We start from the raw sequence: 26,197 nt of genomic DNA, 5'->3' as shown, positions 1-26,197 counted from the left end.
GTTACTTATTTAAATTTAAAATTTCTTTAACTTTTTATCATATATTATACCATGTATTAATTAATTATACTTAAAATAATTATTTCTAATATAAAAGGTCAAATTTACAAAAAAAATCGTACGACTCGTCCGCGTATGCGCAGGCCACTTCTAGTACTGGATAATGGATGGGTATTTGGAGTGTCCAATAATATTTGTTTCAAAAAAGGGAAAAAATTGGAAATGAATACAAGCTCTTCACAATTTAATTTTGAAATTTTATGAAACAAAATTGAGTCTAGTAAGGATTAACCCTATTTTGATACACCTGTTAGTTGATCCTGCTAACGTTTTGTCAATGCGTCTACACATGAGAGATATTGACCATATACAAAGACTTTTCTCCGTGAAAATTCATTTGAAGGCACAATTTTGGGTGCAAAATAAAGGCTAGCTGGTTTGATAAATCTATCCCATTTTTGCACAAACATGACCCATACAAATTTCATTCAAAATTCATACTGCTCCAAATCTAACTCGAATATGGGGCAACCATGACCATGAATAATTTATTGGTCGTAAGAGGCAAGAATTTAATGTTGTCTAATTTGAAGGGTATGATACCCATACTTAGGTGAAACAACAGCCAGAATAACAAAACCACTTAGCATGGCTAGAAATAATCCTAAACTATTAACCAATATGGACTCAGCACTGTGTTTGGATACATTATTTCTCTTTGTTTGTATGAGTGTTAATTTCTCCAGAAGCCCTGTTTCCGCTGTTGCTACTGCCAACGCATAAGTGTATAGGCCCAAGAATACATGCCAAGGTAAAATCTTTATTCTCGCAATCTTTGCCTCTCTTCTGTGCCAAAAGTTCAAGAAGCCTAACAACCACTAAATTAGAAACAAATATGTGACATTAGAAAGGGGAGTGTTAGGTAAACAATTAAAGTGCAGTGGTGAGGCTTTGACGCCAGTGAAAAATATATAAGCCCCATAAACCACATTTCTGGGTTTGAGTCTTTTCATCATGGACGAACCAAAAATTAAATTGAAGGGGTCAAAATTAAAATTTTGTATAATTAAATATAATATTATATATTTGATAATAATTATGTTATTTATACACAAAAACTCAGTCATTAAATTAGTTATTAATATAAAATATTTATTAAAATATAAAATACACATTAAAAATAAATTTAAATAATATATGTATTATAAATACATAATAATTGATTTAAAGATTAATTTTTTATCTACATATAATATTTTTTATTTGATAATATATATAACTAATTTGAGTTAATCAAGTAATTAGTGTACTCCTTAATTATGATTAGTATTTTCTTTTAATTAAAAAAATTATTAATAAGTGACCTATCAAATAAGGAAATTATCTTGGTCTTTATAACTTTTTTTTTTGGGTCTTAGATTCAATAAAATATAAAGAATATCTATTTTGGTTTTCGTTGTTAATTAGTTTGTTTTATTAAGTGTTGATGTGTGATAAATAACTTCTACTTTTTATGCTTTATTATCATAAAGAAAGGAAAATTGTCCTAATAATTTTGTTATATGTATTTAAAAAAGATTTATGAATATTAATATCATGGAAAAAATAAATATATATATATATAAAACATCCAAGTAGATATTAATGTTAGATATTAAAGACCTTTTTATATGATAATAGGTGCAAATATTAAAAGAAAAAAAAAAAAAAAAGGAGGAAGAAACCCAAAAAAATTTTAAAGTGGATACGGGGAACGTACCCCGACACCGTGGAGATCTTCACTCAAAGATTAAAGATATATGTTAAACTAAAGAAGTAAAAAAAAAAGATATTGTCATGTAACATGGCTCAAAATGCTGCCATAATTTTTTAGGATAAAAATTAAGATTCTAAAAATCGAATCAAACTAGCCAATTCAATCAGATTAATTGAAAATCGATTATTTGGTTAGTTTGGTTGATTTTAAAAATGGTATGATAAAAAAACAGTTTAAAAATCGGTCAAATTGGTAGAGAACTGGTAAATTGTCGAAATCAGCCGGACTTTTTTAGTACTTTTTGATTCAATGGCTGCTTCAAAATAACACCGTTTAAGTTTATAAAAAAAAAAGAAACCATACCCTGCCCTAATACCCGTATTTGCCATCACAGATCCCACCCCTTTTTCTCTCTGAATATTTTGGCTAAGTATTTTGCAGTAACAGTTCGACTATTAGCTGCATTCGACTTCATGTTAGTAAAACACATAGTTAGAGAGTCGAATCAAGAGGCTAATGAATTGGCTCAAATGACTTCTGGATAAAATATCTCCTAATTTGATGAAAAAGTTAAGGGAAATCAAAACTAATTTAACTCTTTTGGATTTAAGAGGAGTTTTTTGCGCAAACACAATAGACGTAAGTGATTGGAGGCTCAAGATCATTGACCATATCAAAAATCCTAATCAAAGAATAGATCGAAAGGTTAAATACCTAGTGTTGAGTTTTGTATTAATTGGAAGGGATTTGTTTAAGAAAAGTGTCGATGGTTCTTTACTCTAACGTATTGGCATTCAAGAAACTTATCTAGCTTTGGCCGAGGTATATGAAAGTATTTGTAGAGCTCCCCAGTCGGGTTGAAAGATACATTGGATCTTGCATCGACAAGGATTGTATTGGCCTTCAATGATGAAGGATTGTATTGAATTTGCTTGACAAAAATGCCAAAGACATGCACCTATTCAAAGAGTCCCTGCCTTTGATTTATATGCTATACTCAAACCTTGGCTATATAAGGATGGGCTCTCGATTTAATAGGAATGATTCATCCTCCTTTGACTTTGAAGCATAAATTTATCTTGGTGGCAGTCGACTACTTTACAAAGTAGGTGAAAACTGTGCCATGAAAGAAGTTATCCAAGACAAGATAATTGACTTCATTGAGGAATCGATCATTTATAGATTTGACATCCCCCATACTTTGACTATAGACCAAGGGACCATGTTTACAGGTCGACAAATAAAGGGGTTTGTTGAATCACGAGGTATTAGAATAATACATTCGACTCCGTATTATACACAAGCTAATGGTCAAGTCAAGGCCGTCAACAAGTCTCTAATAAATTTGATTAAAAAACATATCAGGAAACTCCCTCAAAATTGGCATAATACCTTGAGCCAGGTGTTATGGGCATATAGATGCTCACCTAAGGAGGCTACATGATTGACACCATATGAGTTTATATATGGCCACAAAGCTGTCTTACCACTTGAGATAAATTTACAAACCATCAGAGTGACTAAAAAAAATTATTTGTCTGTCGAATAGTACATGTTGAGTATGATAGATGAACTAAAAGAATTAGATCAAACTCGACTAATGACTTTAGATAGAATAATTTGACAGAAAGAATTTATAACTAAGTCATACAACCAAAAAAGTAAAGAAGAAGCGATTTGCAGTTGGTGACTTGTTTTTAAAATTAGTGCTTCTTACCTAACAAGTTAAAGGAAAATAGTCACCATTATGGGAAGGAACTTTTAAGGTCGAAAAAATATTTGATGGTAATACATATGAGTTAAGAGATATAAGAAATAATCGAAAGATTGAACATATAAATGGAAAATATCTCAAAACATATAATTATCATTAAATACGAGAGTTCATAACAAAATGTCGACCATATACAAAGAGTCGATCATAATACAGACAATTAAGATTCAAACAAAGTCCTAAATTTAAGCTTTAAGTCCTCTTATTTTCTACCCAAGGTGGTAGCGGCTTGAGAAATCTCATCTTTAACCCTGTTGGCTTGAGTGATGGCTTCTAGTAAAGCAGATCGACTCGAGACTTTGGAGGAATGTACCTTCTTAATTTTTTCAAGCCAGGGAGTAAGAGTCGAGTTAGCTGTTGCAATTTTTCCCTTCCTAGCCTTCAACTCAGCTATTTCTTTTTCAAGAGTTTCAATTCTCGATACCAATGTTTGCTCTTTAGCTCGACCCTCTGATAAGACATCTTCGATTTGAGATTTTTCCATTTTACATTTTTTTAGTTGGGCGTCATGGTTACCCAATGCCTCGATCAACTTGCTCAACTTTTCCTCGACTATTTCAAACTTGGAAATATAATTGTAAATATCTTCAATAAAGACACCTAGAACTGTATAGATCCCAGCTGGAATCTTTTGGTCCAGAAAACCAAGAGCTTTGAAGAGTCAAACCTTCAGGTCAGCGTTGTTGTTGATCTCCTCGAAAGGATGGTTGAGGCAGTCGAGAATTATGTTCACCCTCTCGACAACCAGAGGATCAGAACCTGGTAGCATTTGAGGCTCAGGAGAAGTAACCTCCTCAGATCTTCACGGATCGAAAGAATTGATTATGATTCTTGAATAAAAAGAACAACCTCTGGTTCTGAAGACGAGAGAACTCTTGTTCCTTCTGAAGAGTATACTTATCGAGCTTCTAACAGAATGTTGGCAAGATCTAAGTTGAATTCTTCAAAATCTAAATCCCCAGTCTCTGGTGCAAGAACATGGACTGGGGGTTCTAAATCCTGTTTGACAGCAGTTTGACCTGTGTCCGAAGTTAGTGTAGAAGTGACTACAGCATTTGTCGAAATAGGACCTGATTCTCTATGTGTTTCTGCATTACTTGGCAAAGGCATATAGCTCGCCTGCAAAAGATAAGTATGTGAATATGAACAATCAAAATGAAATATGGAAATGGTGAAGAAATTTTCCAATGGAGAATCAGTTGAGGCTTGAGAGGCAGCAGTCAACGGACTGGGTTGTACTGGACTTAAAACGAGAATGGGTGGTATAGCCACCAGTCGAGGAACAATGGGAGGAGTAGGTTGAGTCACTTCAGTCTCGATATCGGATAGGTCAACCTCTCGTTCAGAGCGACTTTCTACTTAAACCCGAGATCTGGAGCTTTGTTCGACTGTTTAAACTGAATAGAAAAGAGTTATTAAGTATTTATGCAAAACAAACTTTGGACAGAAGCTTAAAGGTGTTCCAAAAATACCTTAAAAGAAATGGTGGGATTTATTTTTTGAACTTTCTTGGGGTTAGCTCCAAGAAGGATGTCAACAGCACTATGCTTTTTTGAGAAAAGTGTGGCCTCACTCGACCGTCCTCTTCCTCGACCCCATTTGGATTTGGTCTTATTTGGAGCAGCATCCTCTTCTGACTCCCAATTCTCCTTGACTAGTTTGGGGTCGGGAGCCATACCAATTATCTGTGTAGGTCGAGCAGCTGAAAAGACATAGAGAATATAAGATAAGTAAAGACTCAAAGGTTTAAATTTTAAGAAAATATGGTACCTGGAGGATATCCAGTGATTCTCGTTCGACCATGAATCTTATTTCGAAAGCCCCAGTAATAAACAACACCAATCATGTTGATGCCCAGAGTTCGAGAATCTTTCTTTTGGAGTCAGTAATTCACTCCTAAGACTCCTTTAGGAGGGTTAAGTAGTCGATCAGCAAGACCAAAAGGGAAATTGGGAAAAGAATGGAAGTTGAACTTTTGCATAAAGTGTCCTTTTTTAGCATAAGGATCTCGAGCATAAGTCTTGAAGTAACGGTCGAGACATCTATGAAAGTGTGTTTACTTCTTCTTTTCACATACCTCTAAGGCCTCATTGAAAACATACTTTATCTTCCTGAAATGCCATTTTATTTTATAATATTTTTTTAATTTAAGATTTTTTTTTACATTCTCACCTTTAGTTTTCTTCCATCATGCGACAGTCTGTGCAGTAGGAAAAACCAAATTAGAGAGTGCTTGTTCAGATGATGTGCAATGAGAATTATAATAGGTCAACCACCACTTGTGGAATGCAGGTGTCGAGAGAAAGCAAAATTTGATGTCATATCTTTGATATTGAGAAGTCACCCTTTGGTGATTGAGGTCCAAAACTTGATCAAACTCTTCCAAACTCAATACCTTATAATGGATTATTTGTGCTCCAAGGTCGAGATAAAAAGGAGAAGGCAACAATTGTGCAAGACTAAATTGTCTCGACACATATTAGGGGGGAATAGGTGACCAATTTCTTTTTAAGAGCCATGGTCGATGTAACAGCCTAGTCTCGAAGAAACAACGCTATTTCGTGATCAAACAGAATTTTTATGAAATTTTTAGAAATTTTAGTGCATATAAGCACCTCCACTGCGCAGATGTTGTGTCATCAAGCTACTGAGTCTGTAGCTTGACTGCATCAGACACCTCTCTTGATCTAAGCAAGCACGTCGCAAAAAGTTGCGTTTTTGAGCCACTTCAGGTCCGAATTTCAAAATTCTAACTTCCGTCATTAGTCTCTATGTGACGAGTCGGTCCCGAATTTCAAAAAAAATGTATATTAATATAATATTCAAATATTATTATTTTATTTAAAATATTATATTATTATTTCATTTGTTGTGATTAATGTTGATATATATTTAGTGATATAATAACTGAGCTAGAAATCTATCGGTAATGGATAATACCGGCATTCTTAGATGAACTTAGCAATGCTAATGCTTCATCATACATCTTTTATTCTCATGATTATCTTGTTACTAGTACCATTTATACTAGTAAAGCTCATGCTTATCATTTAGTAGTGTAATATGATGTATTATTAAATTATCTTCAGAATGATATTTTATTATTAAATTCTGATGACTCAGCACCTTATGACACATGGCTCTCCCAGGGATAGCCACCACATGTTTTCTTTCATACTCTCCAAGCAAAGGTTTCTTAAGGAAAAAGTAAGAAACCCTTGTATTCTAATACATCTAACTTTAGTAATTATCCTTTCTTGAGATATTTTTACACCAAACTTTAGGATAATGCTTATCCTAACCTCACGGGTCCCTAAGCTCATCATTATCATCAACCTTTTCTTCCAAAACAAGCTAGAATTCGAAAATACCATGAGAGAAATCAAGAAAAACTTTCATGGATGCCTAAGCTTCAACCTCCGTTCTTTCTCAAACTAAAACCCTATCAAAAATTTAATCCGACCAAAGTGTTCAACTCTTCTTCCTTTTCATTTCTATATCAATTTTCAAGGAGAAAATCAAGGTATGATGGCTGCTCCTCCTCCTTGAAGTTTCAGCCATGGTGGAAACTCAAGCTGATGATGTTTTCTTCATATTTTCTCTTAGGATCTCTTGTTCAATCACCATAGGCTCTAAGAAAACGTGATTTCTAGCTGCTTTAAGTTGCGGAAAACCTTCTTTTCATCATCATGAAGCTTCAACCTTCATGGTTCATATGGTTCTAAAGTTGTTTTTTTTATGTTAAATCAGGCGTAAAAGTGCTTTTTGAAGCTTGTTCTTGATTCAATTCTTGGCAGCTGCAAAGGAAGTAAGGTTTGGTAAATTAATCAATGATTGGTTGTGTTCTTGAAGTGTGAAATCAGATCTTGTTACTTGAGGCTTGATTTTGAGTGTTTGTGTGATGATTTGATCATGAGATCTTGTTGTTTTAATACTTGAAAATCAAGTTATTGAAGGTTGTGAAGTTGCTGTTGTTGTTGCTGGAAAACGTGGCTTTCCAGTCATGATATTCAATATATTTAATGTGTTTTTAATTTGTATTTGATGACTTAAAGGTTGCTCTTTGGTTTGGCAAAAATTGGATAAAAATCGGTTACCGTAAAGATTGAAAAATTGGTTGAAAATCAAGTTGAAATCTGATGATGAACTTTTGAAAAAATGTTTTTGGTTTTTGGAGGACAAGAAAAGCTTTTGGTTTTGATGATTTTGGGGTCAAATCATAATTATTAAAAAATTTGAGGTTGAAAGTTAATTAAAAAAAGTTGAGAGGCCAAAGTACAAATATTAAAAATTAAAGGGGTTAAAATGCAAATTTCAAAAAGTTTGGGATAAAAATGCAATTTTGAAAGTTGAATAAAATATTATTATTTGAATATTATTTTATTAATAGTAATAAAATATTGATCAAAAGGCAGTTTTTCCTAAAAGTCTCAAGAAGGCAGTTTTGAGTTCAGAATTCCCTAATTCTCTTTATTAAACACCTAAGTAAAGGTATAAGAGAAGGTATAGAGGTATGTAAGGTAATGAAACAAGTTCTAAAAACTTGCAAACATGTTAGAAAGAAAAGGAGTTAAAAGCTATATAGTAGTGTGTTTAACCTTACAGAGTAAGCAGAGAATTGTGAAATGAGACCACTATGATGTTGTGATGCTCGATTTATGATTGTGGAAAGATGACAAAGATGATTTCTAAGTGATGAAAAGTATGGTTATATGTGACTTATGAGCCTTCGGGCGATGCTTGAGAATGGTTATGTAAGAATCTGCTGCAGAGAGGCAGTCAGATAGATGGTGGTGCGACCACTGAGAATGCTTTCCTGGGATACCTAGCTATAATGCTATTCTGTAAGTCAGAGGACTCTTACAGAGGTATCGAGAAAACACATAATTAGCATATGCTCCTGTAAGTCAAAGGACTCTTACAGTGAGTGTGTTGGGCATATATAAGTTAACTAGCTCCGTCCTGCAATTCAAAGGACTCTTGCAGTGGTTTGCCTCGCAAGTCAAAGGACTCTTGCGATGGGTATTGCCAATAGGGAAGCCTTACCTGGTCAAAGGACTCCGGGTAACGTCAGAAGCGGGTATGTAGCCGACAAATGATCTCATTACCTGCAGTAGGGTCAGACATGCATCATACTTGTTTGTGATATTATAATTAGTTTGCCTATGTGAATAATTCTATTTAATTGCTAATTGCTATACTTGCTCTTGATTGTGCTTGAACCTTATTACTTGTGTTTGTGACTAAAATTGGTTGGGTTGTAGTGAATTGGATGTGATCGAGCTGTTTGGACCTGAAGCCATAATTCATTATGTGATGGGCCTGAGGCCGTGATTGGTTTGAGTTGTGGTTTAGTAAAGTATGAAATATCAAGCTGGTTCAGCATAGACTTAATGAACCTATGTTTGGAACAGGTTGGTCATTCATATCATTAGGAAACTTTTAAGATTCTTTTATCTAAAAAGGGAGTTTAGATTTCTGGTTAATTAACTGATTTCTTTTAAAAAAGTTTTGAATTTTTTATTGTTAAACCATCGATTTTCAAAAGATTTAAAAACTTGCAAATGGACATTATAAATGAATTTAACTCTAAACCCCGACCTTACTAAGAATTCCCAAGTTCACACCCCTACTCTCCCTTCCCCCTTCAGATGGAAGCATGAGTACCCTTCCGTAGTTTGCTGATGACCGTTCTGGAAAGAGGATTCTGCTCTAGGTAGTCTTCTAAGTCTAGGGTGAATCTCGTTCTCTGTTTATATGTATATACTGTGAGACCAACTGACTTCTACACCCTGTTTATCTACAAATTCTAGCCTAAGTCCTCCATACAATGTTGCTGTTATGTGGCCACTCAATGAAGTACTTTTCCTCGCTTTTGTAGTTTAAAAGGATTAGGTGAGTATAGAATCTAGGCTAGCCTGGGTGCTAGCTTAGGGACTTCTTGAGCAGGACCTGGGATATATATATATGTGTGTGTGCGAGTGTGTGTGTGTGTGTGTGTTTTAACTCAGATCTATAATCTATACTCTAATAAAGGCTGGATGACTGAATGTTGTCAATTGCTTGAGATGTATATAAGTATCGTTGTCTATAACTATTTTATCTGCTAACCTTTGTGAATTGACTATGAATGATTCCGTTTATTAATCCAAACATTCTAAAAAAGAAGTACCTCGCAAAATAATTACGCTTTTAACAACGAATCAAACTCATAATAAATAATAGATAATAATTAGGAAGACAAGTTGGTAGCACTCAATTTTTGGTATGATCTAGACATACTGAAAATTGGGTCGTTATAGTCAACTCATGAGGGAGACCCACAAGAAGAATTTGGGAGTTAAGGTTTTCGGCCAGTTCATCGACATTCTCTTTATTTTCAGGATTGCGGCTAGTTAAAGAATGGAGATACCCAACAACGCTTTTTTGACAAGTACATGGATTTGGGTAGTAATAAGAGTCATCATTAGTCTTGATGTGAGAAGGAGAGTGATGAAGTAACAAAAAGTGTCGATAGATGACATGCTTTTTGGTTTCAACCAAGAAAGGAAAGAAAGTTGGATACCGTCAAGCTGAGCTTTTGGAACTTCAACAAAGGAAGCAGTGAATCAAGGTTCGAGTACAGCCTTTAACCATAGGATTGCAACCCAGATAGGACTAAAAGGGTTGATCGAAGACTCACCTCGTCGAATCTCACTAACTACTAAAGAAAGTGTTTCATACAATTGAGCCAACATTAGAGAAGAGAGGTTAACATATTTTTTACAGTGAAGCATGATAGCTAGCGGCAAATAATTGCTTTTTTTTATTCTAAATCGACTTTGGACAAAAAAAAAGCATTTACCCACAAGAGTAAGAAAGTTATATGCTCTCTGTTACTCACAGAGTCAGCCTTAGAACTCGTGTTGTTTTGAATAAAATCTGACACAGAGGTCAAGTCGAAGTTGATATCGAAGACATCATCAGGGTATGCAGTGACCCAGCATGCATCTTCCCTCTCAGGAGCAATGCCAGTGAAAGCAGAAATTTTCATCAAGGTCGGGCACATCATTCCATAAGGAAAATGGAAGTTATTTGTAGTTGGGCACCAAAAGTCCAAACTAGCTCCTAAGAGAGGTATAGTATAGGACAAGTAAAAAGTGGCTAATTTAAGGGCAAAAGCAATGCCAAAAGACTTTCATATAGACTTGTAAGTTGAAGATACCCTCGACATCCAAGTCGAGAATAAAGAGCTAGATTCCTTAGGAGGTGTTGTTCTAAAAACTCGACTAGGAAGTAAGGAGCCTTAACATTTTTGCGAAAAATCAATAGAAGATGCTCACGGGAAGATGGAAAGAAAGAAGAGATAGACTCGACTTGTTCTTGAGTTGAACGTGGCCCCAAATATTAATATAAGACATTTATGACTTTGAATGAAAGCAAGACCTGGCTCTCCAGAATTTGGTAGTCTCAACGTCAGGATTGGGAGCCCGTAGAGTACCATCATTATTATAGAATTGTGCCACATCGACAACCAGAGGAGGAGGTGCTATAACCTGAACATCCTCCTCACCCTCTTCTTATGAAGGAGAGATGTGAGCAGCAGAAGCTCCGCCAGGAGCAGAAGTGGCAGCTGCACGCTGCAGTGCCAATAGTGGAAGTAGGAAGAGAAGATGATGTGGTGGCTCCGATGGTTGAGGTAGTGATAGGAACAGTAGTAGAGGTTGTGGCAGCAATGGTAGTAGAAGAAGAAGTGGCGGCAACAGCAAGAGTACTGCTAGAATAAAGACCAGATTGAGAATTCATGGAAAAGACAAGGAGGGATTTCAAAGAAAAGGAGAAGGATTTTTGCAGAAATGAAGAATGATGAGAATGGTGGAATTGAATGAAGAAGTAAACCCTGAGAATGTAAAAAGGTTTAAAAAGAGGAGGCCCATTAAAGCCCATGGGGAACGTTATATATTCCTAGAAAAAACGCATGAACTATTTCATTTCTGCATAACTGTCTTTTCAAAATTTTAAAATTTGGAAAAAATGGCACGTGCAAGGCACGTAATCAAGTGAAACTTCTCATTTTATTTTTTGAGAAGACAAGTTTCAAGGGGCAATATGTTAGCACAAAAATTCTACATTACAAATAACTCGACCATGATTGTTTGACCTAAAGGTGAGTTGATAATATATAAGTCAAAGTATCATAGCATGTGATTTGTTCTATGAGAATATAGGTCAAAGTATCATAACACATGTGTTGTTCCATAAAAGCGTTAGCATAAGGGTTTGACTTATCATAGAAAGTGAAAAGAAAATAATTAAAGAGTCGAGTCAGTGACTTTTAAAAATCAAAATGAGATAATCACACAAAGACTTTATCCAAAAGTACTTTATGGAACGTGGGGTTTAAAGATCAAGGTAAGAGAAGACGTGGGATGTCAAACTTGGGAGTCAAGATTCTTCATAATTAAGACAGTGTCGTGACCTGAGAAATAGGAAAAAGCTAAATCGTAGGAAGAAAAAGACACTCTGCAAATCTATCCTTGTGGTCTATAAATAAAAGAAATGCAGAAGTGAAAAGAGAATTTTAATCTGAACACCTCCTCATCACATAAAACTCTACAAAATCCAAAATCACACTAATACCAAGGAGATCGATGGAGTGCAAGTACATGTGAGTGTCTTGAGTCAATTTTCTTTTATTCATTTTATTTTTCATTACATTGATTTTTCCTTTTATTTCATTTTATTGTTTTTTATTTTTTTCGGATACTTTTATTTATTTTGTTCATTTATTTTAAGCTTCAATTTACTTGTTATTTACAGTTCTTATTTATTTCATTTCTTTCCCTTCTTATTATTTTTGTCTAGAGTTACACACGGATTGAATCGGATATAACCTATAATTCTATCCGATCCGCACTGCACTCATCGGATCGGATACGATATCCACATTTTTTCAAGTTGGATCCAATCCAATCCGATTCGATCTGCATACTTACGAATCAGATCGGATATCGGGTATATCCGCATAATTAAAAAAAAATTGTTTTAAGGCCCTTTTTTACTCTAGAAAATCTATTTTTTTCACTTGTTTAAGCCTATTTACTTCTAAATTATTATCAATAAAAGTTCTCTTGAATAACAAAAGAAAAATAATAATACAATATCTAAGTTTAATTATTCTAAGTTAAAGTACAACATAAAAAATTAAAAACAAGATATCATAAAATTTATAAAACAACACACTAAAAATCATATCACATTAGGGTTTACTTTCTTAAACTATGCTATTAATATGAGATGTGTGGATCTGCGGATCGGATCCGCGGATATCACTGCCAAATCCGCAATCCAATCCTACTATAGTGCGGATTGGATCCGATCCAATCCGATAGCTCTGCGAATCAGATGCGGATAATTACCGCGGATATGCGGATATTATTCGATCCATGTGCAGTCCTATTTTTGTCTTTACGTTGTTTATTTTGATTCTTTTCTTTCAAGCATTTTATTTCCAAGTTTTTACTTCGCTTTATCTATTTTCTTGGTTTACAATTTATCACAAATATTTCGACATACATAGATTCGATACTTACGCTAAGTAATTTCCGAGTTTAGTTCACTCTTTTTTAGAGGAGTCGTATTTGCTCCTCAAATTGAGATCTTGATACAAATTTAATTCGACATCCTGTCGAGATTACCAAAAATCAAATGAAACATCTACATGGTCTTTTTAAATCTCTGCAACACTTTCCTTTTTCAATGAACGATTAGCAATTTTTGGTAATGAAATCCAATGTTGAATTTAAATTTGTAATTAAGGAGGAACATCTACTTGTTGGTTTGTATCTCTTTACCCTTTTTAGTCTTGTTTTATGTTAATGGATTCTTTTTATTTTGAAGTCTTCGTTGAATCAAATGAATTTGGAATTTATATTCAATTGTACAACTGTTATGTTTCTTGTAATTTAGTGGATTTGCGACTTTATTCTTGAGCAGTGAGTTTTGGGATTTTTTTTTTTTACACTGTTTGTTGAAATTATTTTCAATAAGGAGTATAATCTGGAATTTTGGCTAAGGAAAAGTTTTTGAGTAACTCTTGAGTCCTCTTGACATTGAGTTGAGTCCTCTTGATAATTCAAGTTGAATTGAGTTGAGCCAATTAATACAACTTTAAGTCTTCAACTAACTTTCCTCTTCCTAGTTGATTGATAAGTTAGGACCTTGTTAATTAAAACATAACTCCAACTAACTTTCTATAATCTAATTAGTTAACTTATTAGGACATTATTAATTAAAAAAATATTAAAAGATCATCAGAATTTATTGTATTTGACCATCAATTAATTTTTAAAATAATAAATTCTAATAATTTTTAGTATTTCTCATTAATTAGTGTAATTCCAACTAAATATCCACTTCTTAGATGATTAACATGTTGGGTGTCCATTAGTTTATTTAATAATTCTAAGAGTGTGTGTGGTTAGAGGAATTATAAATAATTCCTAGAAATTTTAATATAATATTATATTTTTATGTTTGGTTCAAAGTTTGAAAAATTATTTTTAAATAAATTTGATTCTAAAGAATCAAAATACAATCATTTCAATTCCCACATTCCTCCTAGTACATTTGATTCCCATAAAAATAGAATTTGAGTAACAAAATAATACTTAAACTACACATACCCTAATTGATTCTCCTCTTTTTGGTATCCATCAATCACAAAGAGAGGAGAATTCAACACGCACTAAATCGAACACCCCATCCGATCTTCTGATCTCCCTCTCCCTCAAACTCGAGTTTTACGTAGGGGTGAGCACGGGTAGCGGGTACTCGATTACACGTCCGAACCCGAACCGAACCAACTAAATTGGTTCTGGAACCGACGGGTAATCGGGTCCAACCCGAACCAAACCGATGACATTTGTTGATGATTGGTTCGGATATCGGTTTTGGGGGCGCGGAACCCGAACCAACCCGTGAACCCGATCATATATATATATATATATATAACTTTTTATGTGTTTTCCAACTTATAACCCTAATACTATCTCACTAACGGCGCAACCATGGAGTAAACCCAGAAAGTAGAAACCCTAGCAAAGGCAGAGCTTCCTCCTACCACGCAACCAGCTTCTCCAATCTTCATCGTCTTCTCCATTAGGCGTCAGGCGCATCGTCTTCTCCACCTCGCCCGTGGGACCATCTGATGCATCGTCTTTTCCATCGTCTTCCTAGTAGCGGCAGCGACGCAGCAACCGACTTTCTCTCCGTCGTTGGTGTCTCAGTCAGTATCTTTGTCAGCGTCATTGTTCGCGGTTCCCTCTCCAACAGCCAGCTTCGTCTTCAGTCAGTCGTTCCCTCTCTAGCAGCCAGCTTCCTCCAGGCTCCAGCGTCGTCTTCTCCGGTCAGTCAGTCAGGTTAGTCTATAATTTTTTGGGAATGTTATATGTTAAAGTGTTAATTGTTTTATTTTTTATTCAATTTTTGAAATTATACATTCTTAGTTGTTGTTGAATAAATCAATCTTGATCACTCTGAAGCAATCGTGCTGTTCAATTTTTTAAATATTAATAGAATCTTGCTCTTATGTAAAAGCTAGATTTGATTTTGAATTGAGGATCTTCTATAAGCTAATTTTGATTTTTAACTTCAAAAATATTATGCTATTCATTTACTATTATCATTCATGGTAGCAGATAAACGAAGAAAAAATTGAAAGAAAGCTAGAACTGAATTTTACTAATGGTGAGATTTAGATTTATATTAGCGGTACACACTATATATAAGATAGTAACTATGAAGAAATCATATGTAAACTATACTCTGATTAGTTGAGTAATTAAATGAATACTCTACAGTGTTATATTGTTTATATTGTTTTATTTTTTATTGTAAACTTTCATTTTGGGGACATATTGCTTGCAATGTTAATAAATACTCTACAGTAAGGTCTTTCAATTGTACTAATTGGTTAGTAACAAATACATGACTTCTCTTATTTTATTTATTTTGCAGATTAAAAAAAAGGAGAAAACTAACCCTAAAAGTGATACGGTTGTTGGAAGTATTTCTTTTCCAAGTGTAGCCACTCCCGCTGCTGAGAACGATGGTCTTTCTGGTGGAACATCGCAAAGTCCAGCTCCCCCACCGTTGCCTGCCTCAAATCCTTCATCAGAAACACAAACCGAAGTTGCTGAAACTACTGTCGAGCCTCTAAATGTGGTAAAACATAAACCCAGTAGAGCACCTAGTAGTGTTTGGGCGCATTTTTCTAAAAATTTCTCCTAATAAAGCCTACTGCAACTATTGTAAAAAAAATGCATGCAATAGTTCTAGTCATGGTACAACAAACTTGCATAAACATTTAAGAATTGTCACTAAAAACCCTCATAAGCAAGCTGAAAAGGGGCAGAAAACTATTGCACTTGGGAGCCAATTTGAGGATGACCTTAATGCAGTCACTATGAAGCTTGTTGATTTTAATCAAGAGAAAACTCGTCTTGCTCTTGCAAATATGATAATTGTTGATGAACTTCCTTTTAAATTTGTTGAGGCTCAAGGCTTTAGACAATTTATGAGTAAAGCACAACCTAGGTTTAAGGTTCCTTCCCGTTGGACAATTGCTAGAGATTGTATGGCTTTGTTTAGATATGAGAAAGAAGTTGAAAAATTTGTTATCTGAAAATTGCCAAATGGTTTCCTTACTACCGATACTTGGACCTCAATTCAGAATTTGAATTATATGTGTGTGACTGCACATTATATTGATGAGTCTTGGACATTGCATAAAAAAATATTGAATTTTGGTTTGATTACTGATAATAAGGGTGAAACTATAGGGAGAGCCTTAGAACAGTGCTTGCAAGAGTGGGGTATTAGAAGGATATTTTGTGTAACTGTTGACAATGCTAGTGCTAATGGTGTTGCAATTTCGCATTTACTTAGAGGCATGGGTGATTGGAATGGGTCAACATTGTTAAATGGGGAGTTCATGCATATGAGATGTTGTGCTCACATATTAAATCTAATTGTTGGTGATGAGTTTAGATTGAGGGTTAAAAAAAAAGCAAGATGAGGTCAAAAGGAATGAATTGGAAAGATACATGGAAGATGATGTGGAGGATAACATTCCCGGTTTTGACATTTTGCATTGGTGGAAATTGAAATCAATGAAGTATTATGCTCTTGCTCACATGGCTAGGGATTTGTTGGCTATTCCCGTATCTACCGTATCTTCTAAGTCGGCATTTAGTACTAGTGGTCATGTGCTTGATCAATTTAGAAGTGTCCTTCTACTGTTGAGTCTCTAATTTGCTCACAAAATTAGTTGAAGACTCAAGAGAAGATGTATGACTTAAAGCAAGAACTGGAGGACTAAGAAAAACTTGAATTAGGTAATTATTTTTAAATTATATTTTTTTAAATTATTATGTAATTGTTGTTATTGTTGAGTCTCTAATAATAATTTAATTACTATTAATGTAGAGCTTTTAGCTTTAACAATATCTAATCAAGCCATTGGAGTTGATGTTGTTTACAACAATTTGAGGTTAACATTTTTTCACTAATTATTTATTTGTTGAATTACTTTTAATTAATCAATTTTATATATTGACATTAGCTAATTATATGCTGATTTTTTGAAGGTCACAACTCCTCTCTTGAATATGATTGATTGATGGAGTGAAGGATTATGGAGTGAAGACTTTGAAACTAGACAAATATTTTTATTGCACTTTTGTATTTAGCTTCTAATGTTTAGATTTTAATGTGTTTTGGTTTTAGCTTCTTTCAAAGATTATTCACTAGACTTTTGTATTTAACTTCTAATATTTCTATTGCACTTTTATATTTTCATTAGACAAAGATTATTCACTATTAATATATTTGGATTTTGATGAGTTTAGTTTTTAATGTATATGGTGTTTAATATGTTTGCATTATTTCTATTGATGTTACATGTTTATTGTATTTTGTTGAATTTTTAAGATAAAAATTTGCTAATTTGGTTTTTTTATAAATTTCAAAGTCATCGGATACCCGCTATCCGAACCGAACCAATCCACTCTTAATCGGTTTGGTTTGGTTCGGGTACAAGCACAAAAAAATGCAAATCTAAACCAATTACTTTTTTATCGGTTCGATTCTAATTTTACCATGAACCTGAACAAACCAACCCATGCTCATCCCTAGTTTTACGGATCCATTCCCAAATAAGGGTAAAATAAAAATAAAAAATATTTTATTATTTTATTGTTTTAATTATTTTAAAATAGAGTAAATTACTGAAATGGTATCCGCAAATTTGTATGTTGACAAAACGAATCTCAAAAAACGCTAACGACAAATAAATTTTTAAAAGATTTAAAAACACAACGAAAAAAACTATATATTAAATATATATTCTAAAAAATGACTTTAGAAATCAAATTTTGATGCAAATTTTTTCAATCATTATTAAAAAATAAAATATTTTTATGCTTAAAATTTGGTCATTTTTTATCAAGTGATTTTTTTAAAAAAAAAAGTATTGTGAATGATCATATTTTTTTGAAAAAATAAAAAGAAAAATCTAGAGATTAAATTTTGCTCCAAATTTTTTATATATCTTCTAAATATTTATTCAAATGTTGTCCCAAAAATTTAGATCTAATAGATAAATCGTTTGTTAAATATGAAAGTTTTTTTGTTACTTACAAAAATTATAATATTTATTGATTGTTTTTGTTGTATTTTCAAAGACTTTTTTGGAGTAACTGAATTTTTCGGATACCAAATTGGTAATTAATCCTTTTTAATAATAATCAAATAAAAATAAAATATTGTCAAAACCCAGATAACGTCTTACCTTTCAAAATCATAACAATATTTTAACAATAGACAATTCTTTGGGGTTTCATTGTTTTGTACTAACATTAGTGTACAACGTACAAACAAATTATTAGTTAGATAAAGGAAATATAGATTCAATAGTTTTTAGTCATAACAATTATTTTTTATAACATATTAACCCGAATTATAATGTAAAATTAATTTTAATCCCACAACTTTTTTAATAAACTTACGTAAATTCAATCATAAATGCATATTGAAATTAAATATTGCTTTTGATTTTCACTTCAGAATAAAGAATAAAGATATATTCTTCCAGCATCTAATAATACTAAATATAATGAGAGAGGGGAACACTGAGTGGGGTAGAACTAGGAATTTTCAGAAACGAGATCCTAGGATTTGGAATCGAGAAGAGTACAACGTTTGGAAAATGTTTTCTTTTCGATTTTTGTCAACAATCTGCCGAATGATGTTTCGAAGAAGGAATTATTTCACTTGTTCCATTGGATAGGACGAACTAACGACATCTATCTGGGTTGGAAGCTGAAAAATGGATTTGTGTATATGTTTGCGTTTATACGATATACAACAAAAGGGGGGAGCGATGAAGGCCATAGCCGAAATGCATCATACAAGAATAAGTGGAAAGGTCATCTATGTAAGTGAGGCCAAATACAGAAGGGCTATGGGAGGAGAGAATACTGGGGCACGCGAGGGGGAAATGGCAAGATCTGAGGTGGAGATCAGGCAGCTCGAGAAGGGTGAAAGTTCTACAAGGGTGGAAGAAAGTAAGAAGATAAGACCAGTCAAGGATAACCAAGGAAAGGGTTGGACGAAAAAGATTGAAGTGCCAGTAGCAAAAGAGAATTTCGATTGGCTGCTGAGGAGTTTAGTAGGCGGTACCACAAGACCAATGGACTTCAAAGCTTTACGGAGAGCCATCGTTAACAACTTTTCTCAGATTGTTGAAGTCAGAGAGCTTGGTGCTTACAAAGCCTTACTAGTGTTTGATTCGGTGAAGAACGCGGAGGAAGCGTTTACCTTCAAAATGAATAGCTTCTTACAATTCTTTTACAGGGTTTGGAGATGGGAGGAATCCGAACGTAGTGAGACTAGAAGAGTGTGGTTAGAATGCCATGGAGTGCGATTACATGTCTGGTCAATGGAGACGTTCAATACAATAGGCAGTTTATGGGGTGAAGTAGTCAAGTGTGATGATGTGACGAAGTCTGCATTATCCTTCAGTGTTGGGAGAGTGTTAATTGATACCTGTGTCTTTGACGATATCAAGGAAAGGATTCATATCACGGTTGGGACTAGTGGTTTTGATGTTTTTGTGAAGGAAATAGGGCGTGAAATATACGGAGATGAATGCTTTTTGGAAGACGCAAGCGTGAAGTCAATATATGCAAACGCTAGTTCACAAGCCGGAGAAATGTTGTTGACAGCGGCAATGTGGGATCCGGCGGCAGACCTAATCAGAACACGAGCTAATGACGATGGTGAAAACAAGGGTACAATGGTCACAACAGGCATTTTTTTTTGAATGATTGCAATCAAGATAATTTAATGGCCATGAAGAGACAACGGATGACGGATCAGTTCAAATTTAAAGGTGTTAATGACAATGCTGATTTTGGGGGATTTGATGAGTGTATAGAGAGTGAATCAGAGAAAACTGTTACACAGTTATGCATTGAAAAAAGAAGTGGGACCAAACAGCTAAGGAACATTATTCACGTTGGAGATGAGGTAAATGGGTTTTTACAAGGGAGAGAGGCCCACAAGGTTAGTAATAACACCAAACAGCTGCTGGGGCATTCAAGCAATGGGCTTGAGAAGGAATATTGGCGTGATGGGCTGCTGAGTGGAGTCCATATGTTCCGTGTAGGCGAGGCCCAAGGAGAGTTGAGTGGCGTGGAGCTCCAACAAGGAGACGAACAAGAGGCTGGGCTGGGTTCCTTGCGGGCTCGCGGATCTGGGCCTGGAGACCATGATGAGACAAGCCAGGATCTGGAACGTGGAGTTGAAGATGGACCGGGTCAGTTGCGTGCTCGTGGATCCGGGTCGAAGAAGGAGGGTAGGGCAGACCAGCAACATCGACGCGGGTCTGGACAGGGTCAGCTGCCTCCCTGCACTCCCGGTTCGAAGATGTATGAAGGGGGGACTCAACCAGGGGCGTTCTCAATGAGACTAGCCGCACGACGCCTCCCGTGGTGGATGGGGTGGATAACCGGGAAAGCGCGCGTCCCTCTGCGTCGAGGAGAGGCGTTGCCGACTGTCCTGGCGGGGAAGCAGAGGACCATAGCCTTGTCCTGGTACAGTACGCCGGTGAAAGAGCTGGGAGAACGGTGGGACGAAAATCGCCGGCTGCTTTTGATGATGAACCGAAAGTGGATAGTTTGGTTAAAGAAGTAAGCGGCCGGTCTGTACATTTGGAAGAGATAGTAGGGGAAGATGAAGATGTGGGTCAAGGCAATGTGACTGAACGGGATAATGAGGATGCTGGTTTTGAGACAGATATTAATAATGCACCACTAGATTCTGTTCAGAGGGGCTTACATGCAGGATAGTTAGTAGAGAATAAGGAAACATTGAAATTAGCAGTGGAGTCAGGTGCAGCTTTTTATGATGATGAAGAAGATATTATGGCAATTTTACAAAGTCAGAATGAAGCAATCGCAGCAAAAAGAAAGATGGCAAAAAAAAAAAAGAGAAAGCTAGGAGGAGCAGACCCAAACAACATCACAAGGTGTGTAGAAATTATTTTAAATGATTTATAGTTGTTGGAATGTTAGAGGCCTAGGAGGGCATGGCAAGTGGAGTATGGTGAAAAAGTTGAAGAAAAAATATAGATTGAATATGCTAGGTTTGATTGAAACCAAGAGGGAGTCTATGTCTAGGTTTGATGTAGCACGCTTGTGGGGTTGTGATACAGTGGATTGGGATTTTGTGGAATCTGTCGGTGCATCCGGTGGTTTATTGTTAATGTGGGATAATTTTTTATTTAAACGATTGAACTGCTATAAAGGGTATGGCTGGCTGTGTGTTGAAGGTTCTCTGATAAAAAATAATTTCAAATGTGCATTCTGCTTGGTGTATGGTGCACATGTTCGGAGTGAGAAACTAGTGATGTGGGAGGAGTTAAGCTACATGATGGGTCTATGTCAGGTTCCGTTTTTCTTCATGGGAGACTTTAACAAGATACTACATTTGGAAGAAAGGAAAGGCGCTACTAGCCTACCGGCATCTGCGGAGGATTTCAAGGAATGGGTACAAGATTTACAGCTAGTCGATTTACCGTTAATCGACCGGAAGTTCACATGGTTTCGAGGTAGTTCTTGTAGCCGCATTGATAGGATTCTGGTCAGTTTGGAGTGGCTTGAGGAGTTTCCAGATACTCGTTTGAAAGGAGGACCGCGAGGCCTATCAAATCATTGCCCATTGATTTTAGAAGACTCTAGAATCTGTGCGGGTCCAAGACCTTTTTGCAGTTTGGACTCCTGGTTTACACATGAAGGGTTTCTGCAATTGGTAAAGGATGAGTGGAGGAAATTGGGAGGTGACATGTTTACAAACAAGTTGAAGGCGTTGACAGTACCACTCAGGAGATGGCATAGGGATAATTTTGGGGACATGGACAACAGAATAAAGAAGTTTGAGGAAGAGATTAAGAAGATTGATGATAAGGTTAGTGCTGGTAGTTATGACGGAACAATGGAGGCTAGATGTAAGACTCTGGTGACTTGCTGTGCGAAGTGGTATGTCAGAAAAGAGATGCATTGGAAGCAGATGTCCCGGTCCAAGCATACTAGAGATATGGATAAGAACACTAGGTACTTCCATAATCTAGCATCGGCAAGAAGGAGGAACAACAAAATCGATTCTCTAGTGTTGGATGGAAGATTGGTACGGAATCAGGCCAGAATAAAGACTGCGATTATGGGTTTTTATAAAGAACTGTATAGGCAGGAGCATGCCCCTTTGATTGGAATCCGTGATGGGCTGGTCAAGCAGATTACTGAAGAAGAGGCAGCAGTGCTAGAGGAAATGCCATCGACGAAGGAAGTAAGAGAGGCAGTGTGGGATTGTGAGCCCAGTAAAGCTCCAGGTAGTGATGGCTATAATATGAACTTCATAAAGAAATGCTGGGATGAGCTTGGTCAGGAGTTTACTGCAGCTGTGTTGGTTTTTTTCTAGAATGCAAAGCTACCAATAGATGCAAATGTTACTTGGGTGGCGCTAGCTCCAAAATTTGTGGGGGCCAAGGAAATCAAAGACTTAAGACCGATTAGTATGGTTGACTGCTTATATAAGGTGATATCCAAAGTGCTGGTAAGAAGAATGCGATCAGTGATGCCACATCTAGTGGGGGAGACTCAGTCTGCTTTTGTAAAGGGTCGCAAAATACATGATGGTGCTCTCATTGCTTGTGAGACGGTCCACTGGCTCAAGCTGCGAAAGAAGGAAGCGGCAATTGTTAAATTAGACTTTCAGAAAGCCTATGACAGAGTGAGATGAAGCTTTGTGGATATAGTGCTACAGAAGATGGGCTTTGGTCTTAGATGGAGAACCTGGGTGAAGGAATGTGTGACTACAGCATCTATGTCAGTGTTGATCAATGGGTCACCAACCAAGCCGTTCAAGATGGAGAGGGGCCTCAGCCAAGGCGATCCTCTCTCTCCTTTCCTGTTTGTTCTTGTTGTTAACGTTCTGCATAGGATGGTGGGAGAGGCGGTTAGAAATGGCAGAATTTCTCCACTGCTGGTGGGAAGGGACAATATAGAATTATCGCATCTCTAATTTGCAGACGACACCATATTATTTTGTCCACAGGAAACGGAGACGTTACTGAATTACAAGAGGCTCCTACGCTGTTTTGAGTTAATGTCTGGCCTGAGTATCAACTTTGAAAAGTCGAGCCTAATTTCAGTCAATTATGAGAAGGAATGGGTGACGAATATGTGTGGTCTGTTGGGATGTGCCGAAGCGGCTTTACCTGTCAGGTACTTAGGAATTTCTCTTGGTGCTAATCCTCGATTAGTGAAGACTTGGAAACCAATCATAGACAAGGTGGAAGACAAGCTGAGCTTATGGAAAGCGAGATCGTTCAACAAAGCGGGTAAGTTGGTCCTCATAAAATCTGTTCTCAATAGCCTGCCGATTTACTACTTAAGCTTGTATAAGATGCCAAAGGGAGTTGCAGAGAAGATCATTGGGCTTCAAAGAAGGTTCTTGTGGAGTAAAGAAGATGGGAATAAAGGGATACCACTGGTGAAATGGGAGATAGTTCAAGCTCCGAAAAAGCTAGATGGCTTGGGGGTGGGAGATGCTCTAATTAGGAATGCGTCGCTTCTGTTCAAGTGGTGGTGGCGCTTTTCTAAGGAGGACTGCCCGCTTTGGAAGAAGATTGTTTGCTCTTGTAATCAGTTGGACCCAACGGTAATGTTCTCAAACCAACCGTTGCCATCTAGAAGGGGGCCGTGGAAAGATATTTGCCAGCTTAATATTAAGGAGCAACAGGTTTGAGATATGATGATCGGGGTCTGTCCGTGGAGGTGAAAAATGGCAGAAACATCCGTTTTTGGGAGGATGTTTGGTTACAAGATGGCTCTTTAAAAGATTGTTTTCCGAGACTCTTCTCTGTTTCAAATCAGCAAGAATCCGTAATAGGGGACTGTGGGTTTTGGGATGGGCTAGAGTGGGTTTGGGACTTCCAATGGAGGAGAGAACTCTTCCAATGGGAGCTAGAGTTGCTCAATCAACTTCACGATCGGTTACGGGTTGTAAGGTTATCGGTTAATAGAGAGGATTCAGTTGTATGGAAATTTGATAAAAATGGAGTTTTTCTACTAATTCTTTTGTGCAGGTGCTACAAAAAGAGACTATCTCAGCCGACATTACGAGCTACAACTTCACAAGCTCCATTTGGAGAGGCTTAGTTCCTCCAAGAGTTGAACTTTTTACTTGGTTTGTGCTAGTAGGCAGGGTAAACACGAAGGAGAGGCTGAGTAGACTTGGCATTATTAATCATCATGACAATATCTGTGTATTGTGTAAAAAAGACATAAAATTTGTGCATCATTTATTTTTTGCTTGTGAGTTCACGTGATAGGTGTGGTGTGCATGGTTGACGTTTACTGATAGAGCTTGGGCCATTCCGGGAACAGTCAAGGAGTTCTTTGAGAGTTGGACTGGAGTAGCAGGTGGAAAGTCTGAGCAAAAAAAATGGCTGATAGGCTTTTGTGCGGTTATTTGGAATGTCTGGTTGGAGCGGAATAGCAGAGTTTTCCAAAGGGTAGAGACAAGGAATGGTGTGGAGTTTATCTGTTTGATTGTTGATAGCAATGCCGGAGATGACAACGAATTACAACTTTCATTTATGTTTTTTCTGGTCTTATGTTCTTTATGCTCCACTTTACTGTGTTGAGCTACCTATGTTCAAAAAAAAATAATACTAAATATATAGATATTTTACTTTCGAAGGGGTATATATCCTTCTCTTCTTTTTTGCCATAGGGCACATATCTTTTTTTTCCTGGGCATTTTTTAATTTGACATACTGAAAACTAATTTGTCACAAGTTGTTCTATTTAAAAAAGTTTACCCCTCTATTCTCTATTCTCTATTCTCTACACGAATAGGAACAATTTTAGTGAAATTGCCAACCTCCAAGACACAAAAATTCGACCAGAACCATAATCAATGAAGCAAAAGCCCATTGGGCTTCTCTCCATATAATAGAGACCATGGGATCCTCTTGGAGCAACACCTGGGGAATGCAATCATTTTTCCTATATATAAAATTATTGGTCGCATGACAAAAGATGGCCCACACATTTCCTAAGCTAGAGTCTTATCTAGTTTAGGAAGCAATTATTTTTGTTAGCAAGTTAATAAATATGACTGAAGGTTGCTTGCACGTTGCACTAGATAAAAAGTTGAACTATGGTAAGAAATACAATTTCATGATAATTAAGGGGGAAAAAATAAAGAACCATAGATAAAGAAAACAACCACCATGTAAGTGTATTAGTACCTGAGTTCCAAAGAGGGAAATGCAAATCAAACCCATCCATGAATGAAGACTATAGAAATTGGCCACAATCCCATCCTTCCCCTGAAATTTAGTCCAAATTCCAAATACTCCAGAAGCTAGAGCCACACTTTGAAGCCCTAAATGCACTGATTTTTTCAATCGCATAGAACCAGGCAACCATCTGTGCACCAAAATTGCTGCAAAAATTATACACTAATTATAAAATAAATAAATTAATTAAATTTTACATCATGATTTCTTTCAAACAATTCTAAAGCTAATTAAATCTAAGTACCTTCTCCACTTAAGATAATAAACCCAATGACCATCAGCAAAGGATGAAGAACCTGCAATTATTTAGAGCATTTAAGAAAAATTAAGTTTTTGGAATGGAAAGTGTAAAAAAGGGAAGCAGAAAGTAAAGAGAAAAGAGAGTAGTGGTGTGAATGTGTGCACTGCATACAGCATAGATGAAGTCTTGTTGGGAAAGAGAAGAAGGGAGAAAGGTGGATTTAAAGGCAAGGACCCAGAACAGAACAAGGAGTCCAACTGCAAATCCTGAAAGTCTTACAGCAAACAAGACAAGTGCGGGAGACAGTAGTGAAGCCATTATTAAGACTTAGGAGGAGTGAGTGCTAGTGAGCAGCAGTAGGAGTTAGGACTACCGACAAGCAACAACGCTTTTATTTTGCTCTTCTCAAGATCCACCTATGGGTATAATTACGAGGCAATTTAATTGCATCCCTATGTCCCCTCTACATTTGGTGAATTACTGATCCCTTGTTAAGTTGGAATATCTAATGTCATGGAC

General features: G+C 36.0%; 1 protein-coding gene across 1 annotated transcript; it reads right to left on the bottom strand.

Annotated features, from left to right (window-relative positions):
- Window positions 1-437: 437 nt before the first annotated feature.
- On the bottom strand, window positions 438-26,197 carry LOC112750517 (probable transmembrane ascorbate ferrireductase 4). Its single transcript, XM_025799276.3, has 4 exons — window positions 25,850-26,197; window positions 25,682-25,733; window positions 25,387-25,583; window positions 438-878 (listed from the first exon to the last, which is right to left on the bottom strand). Exons 1-4 carry the CDS (start codon window positions 25,994-25,996, stop codon window positions 573-575), a joined length of 702 nt encoding a protein of 233 aa, XP_025655061.1. The 5' UTR covers window positions 25,997-26,197; the 3' UTR covers window positions 438-572.

Source organism: Arachis hypogaea, chromosome 15 (genome assembly GCF_003086295.3).
Source record: "Arachis hypogaea cultivar Tifrunner chromosome 15, arahy.Tifrunner.gnm2.J5K5, whole genome shotgun sequence".
Lineage (NCBI taxonomy): Eukaryota > Viridiplantae > Streptophyta > Magnoliopsida > Fabales > Fabaceae > Arachis > Arachis hypogaea.
Note: the sequence above shows the minus strand (reverse complement) of the source record. Positions and strands in the feature narration are given on the sequence as shown.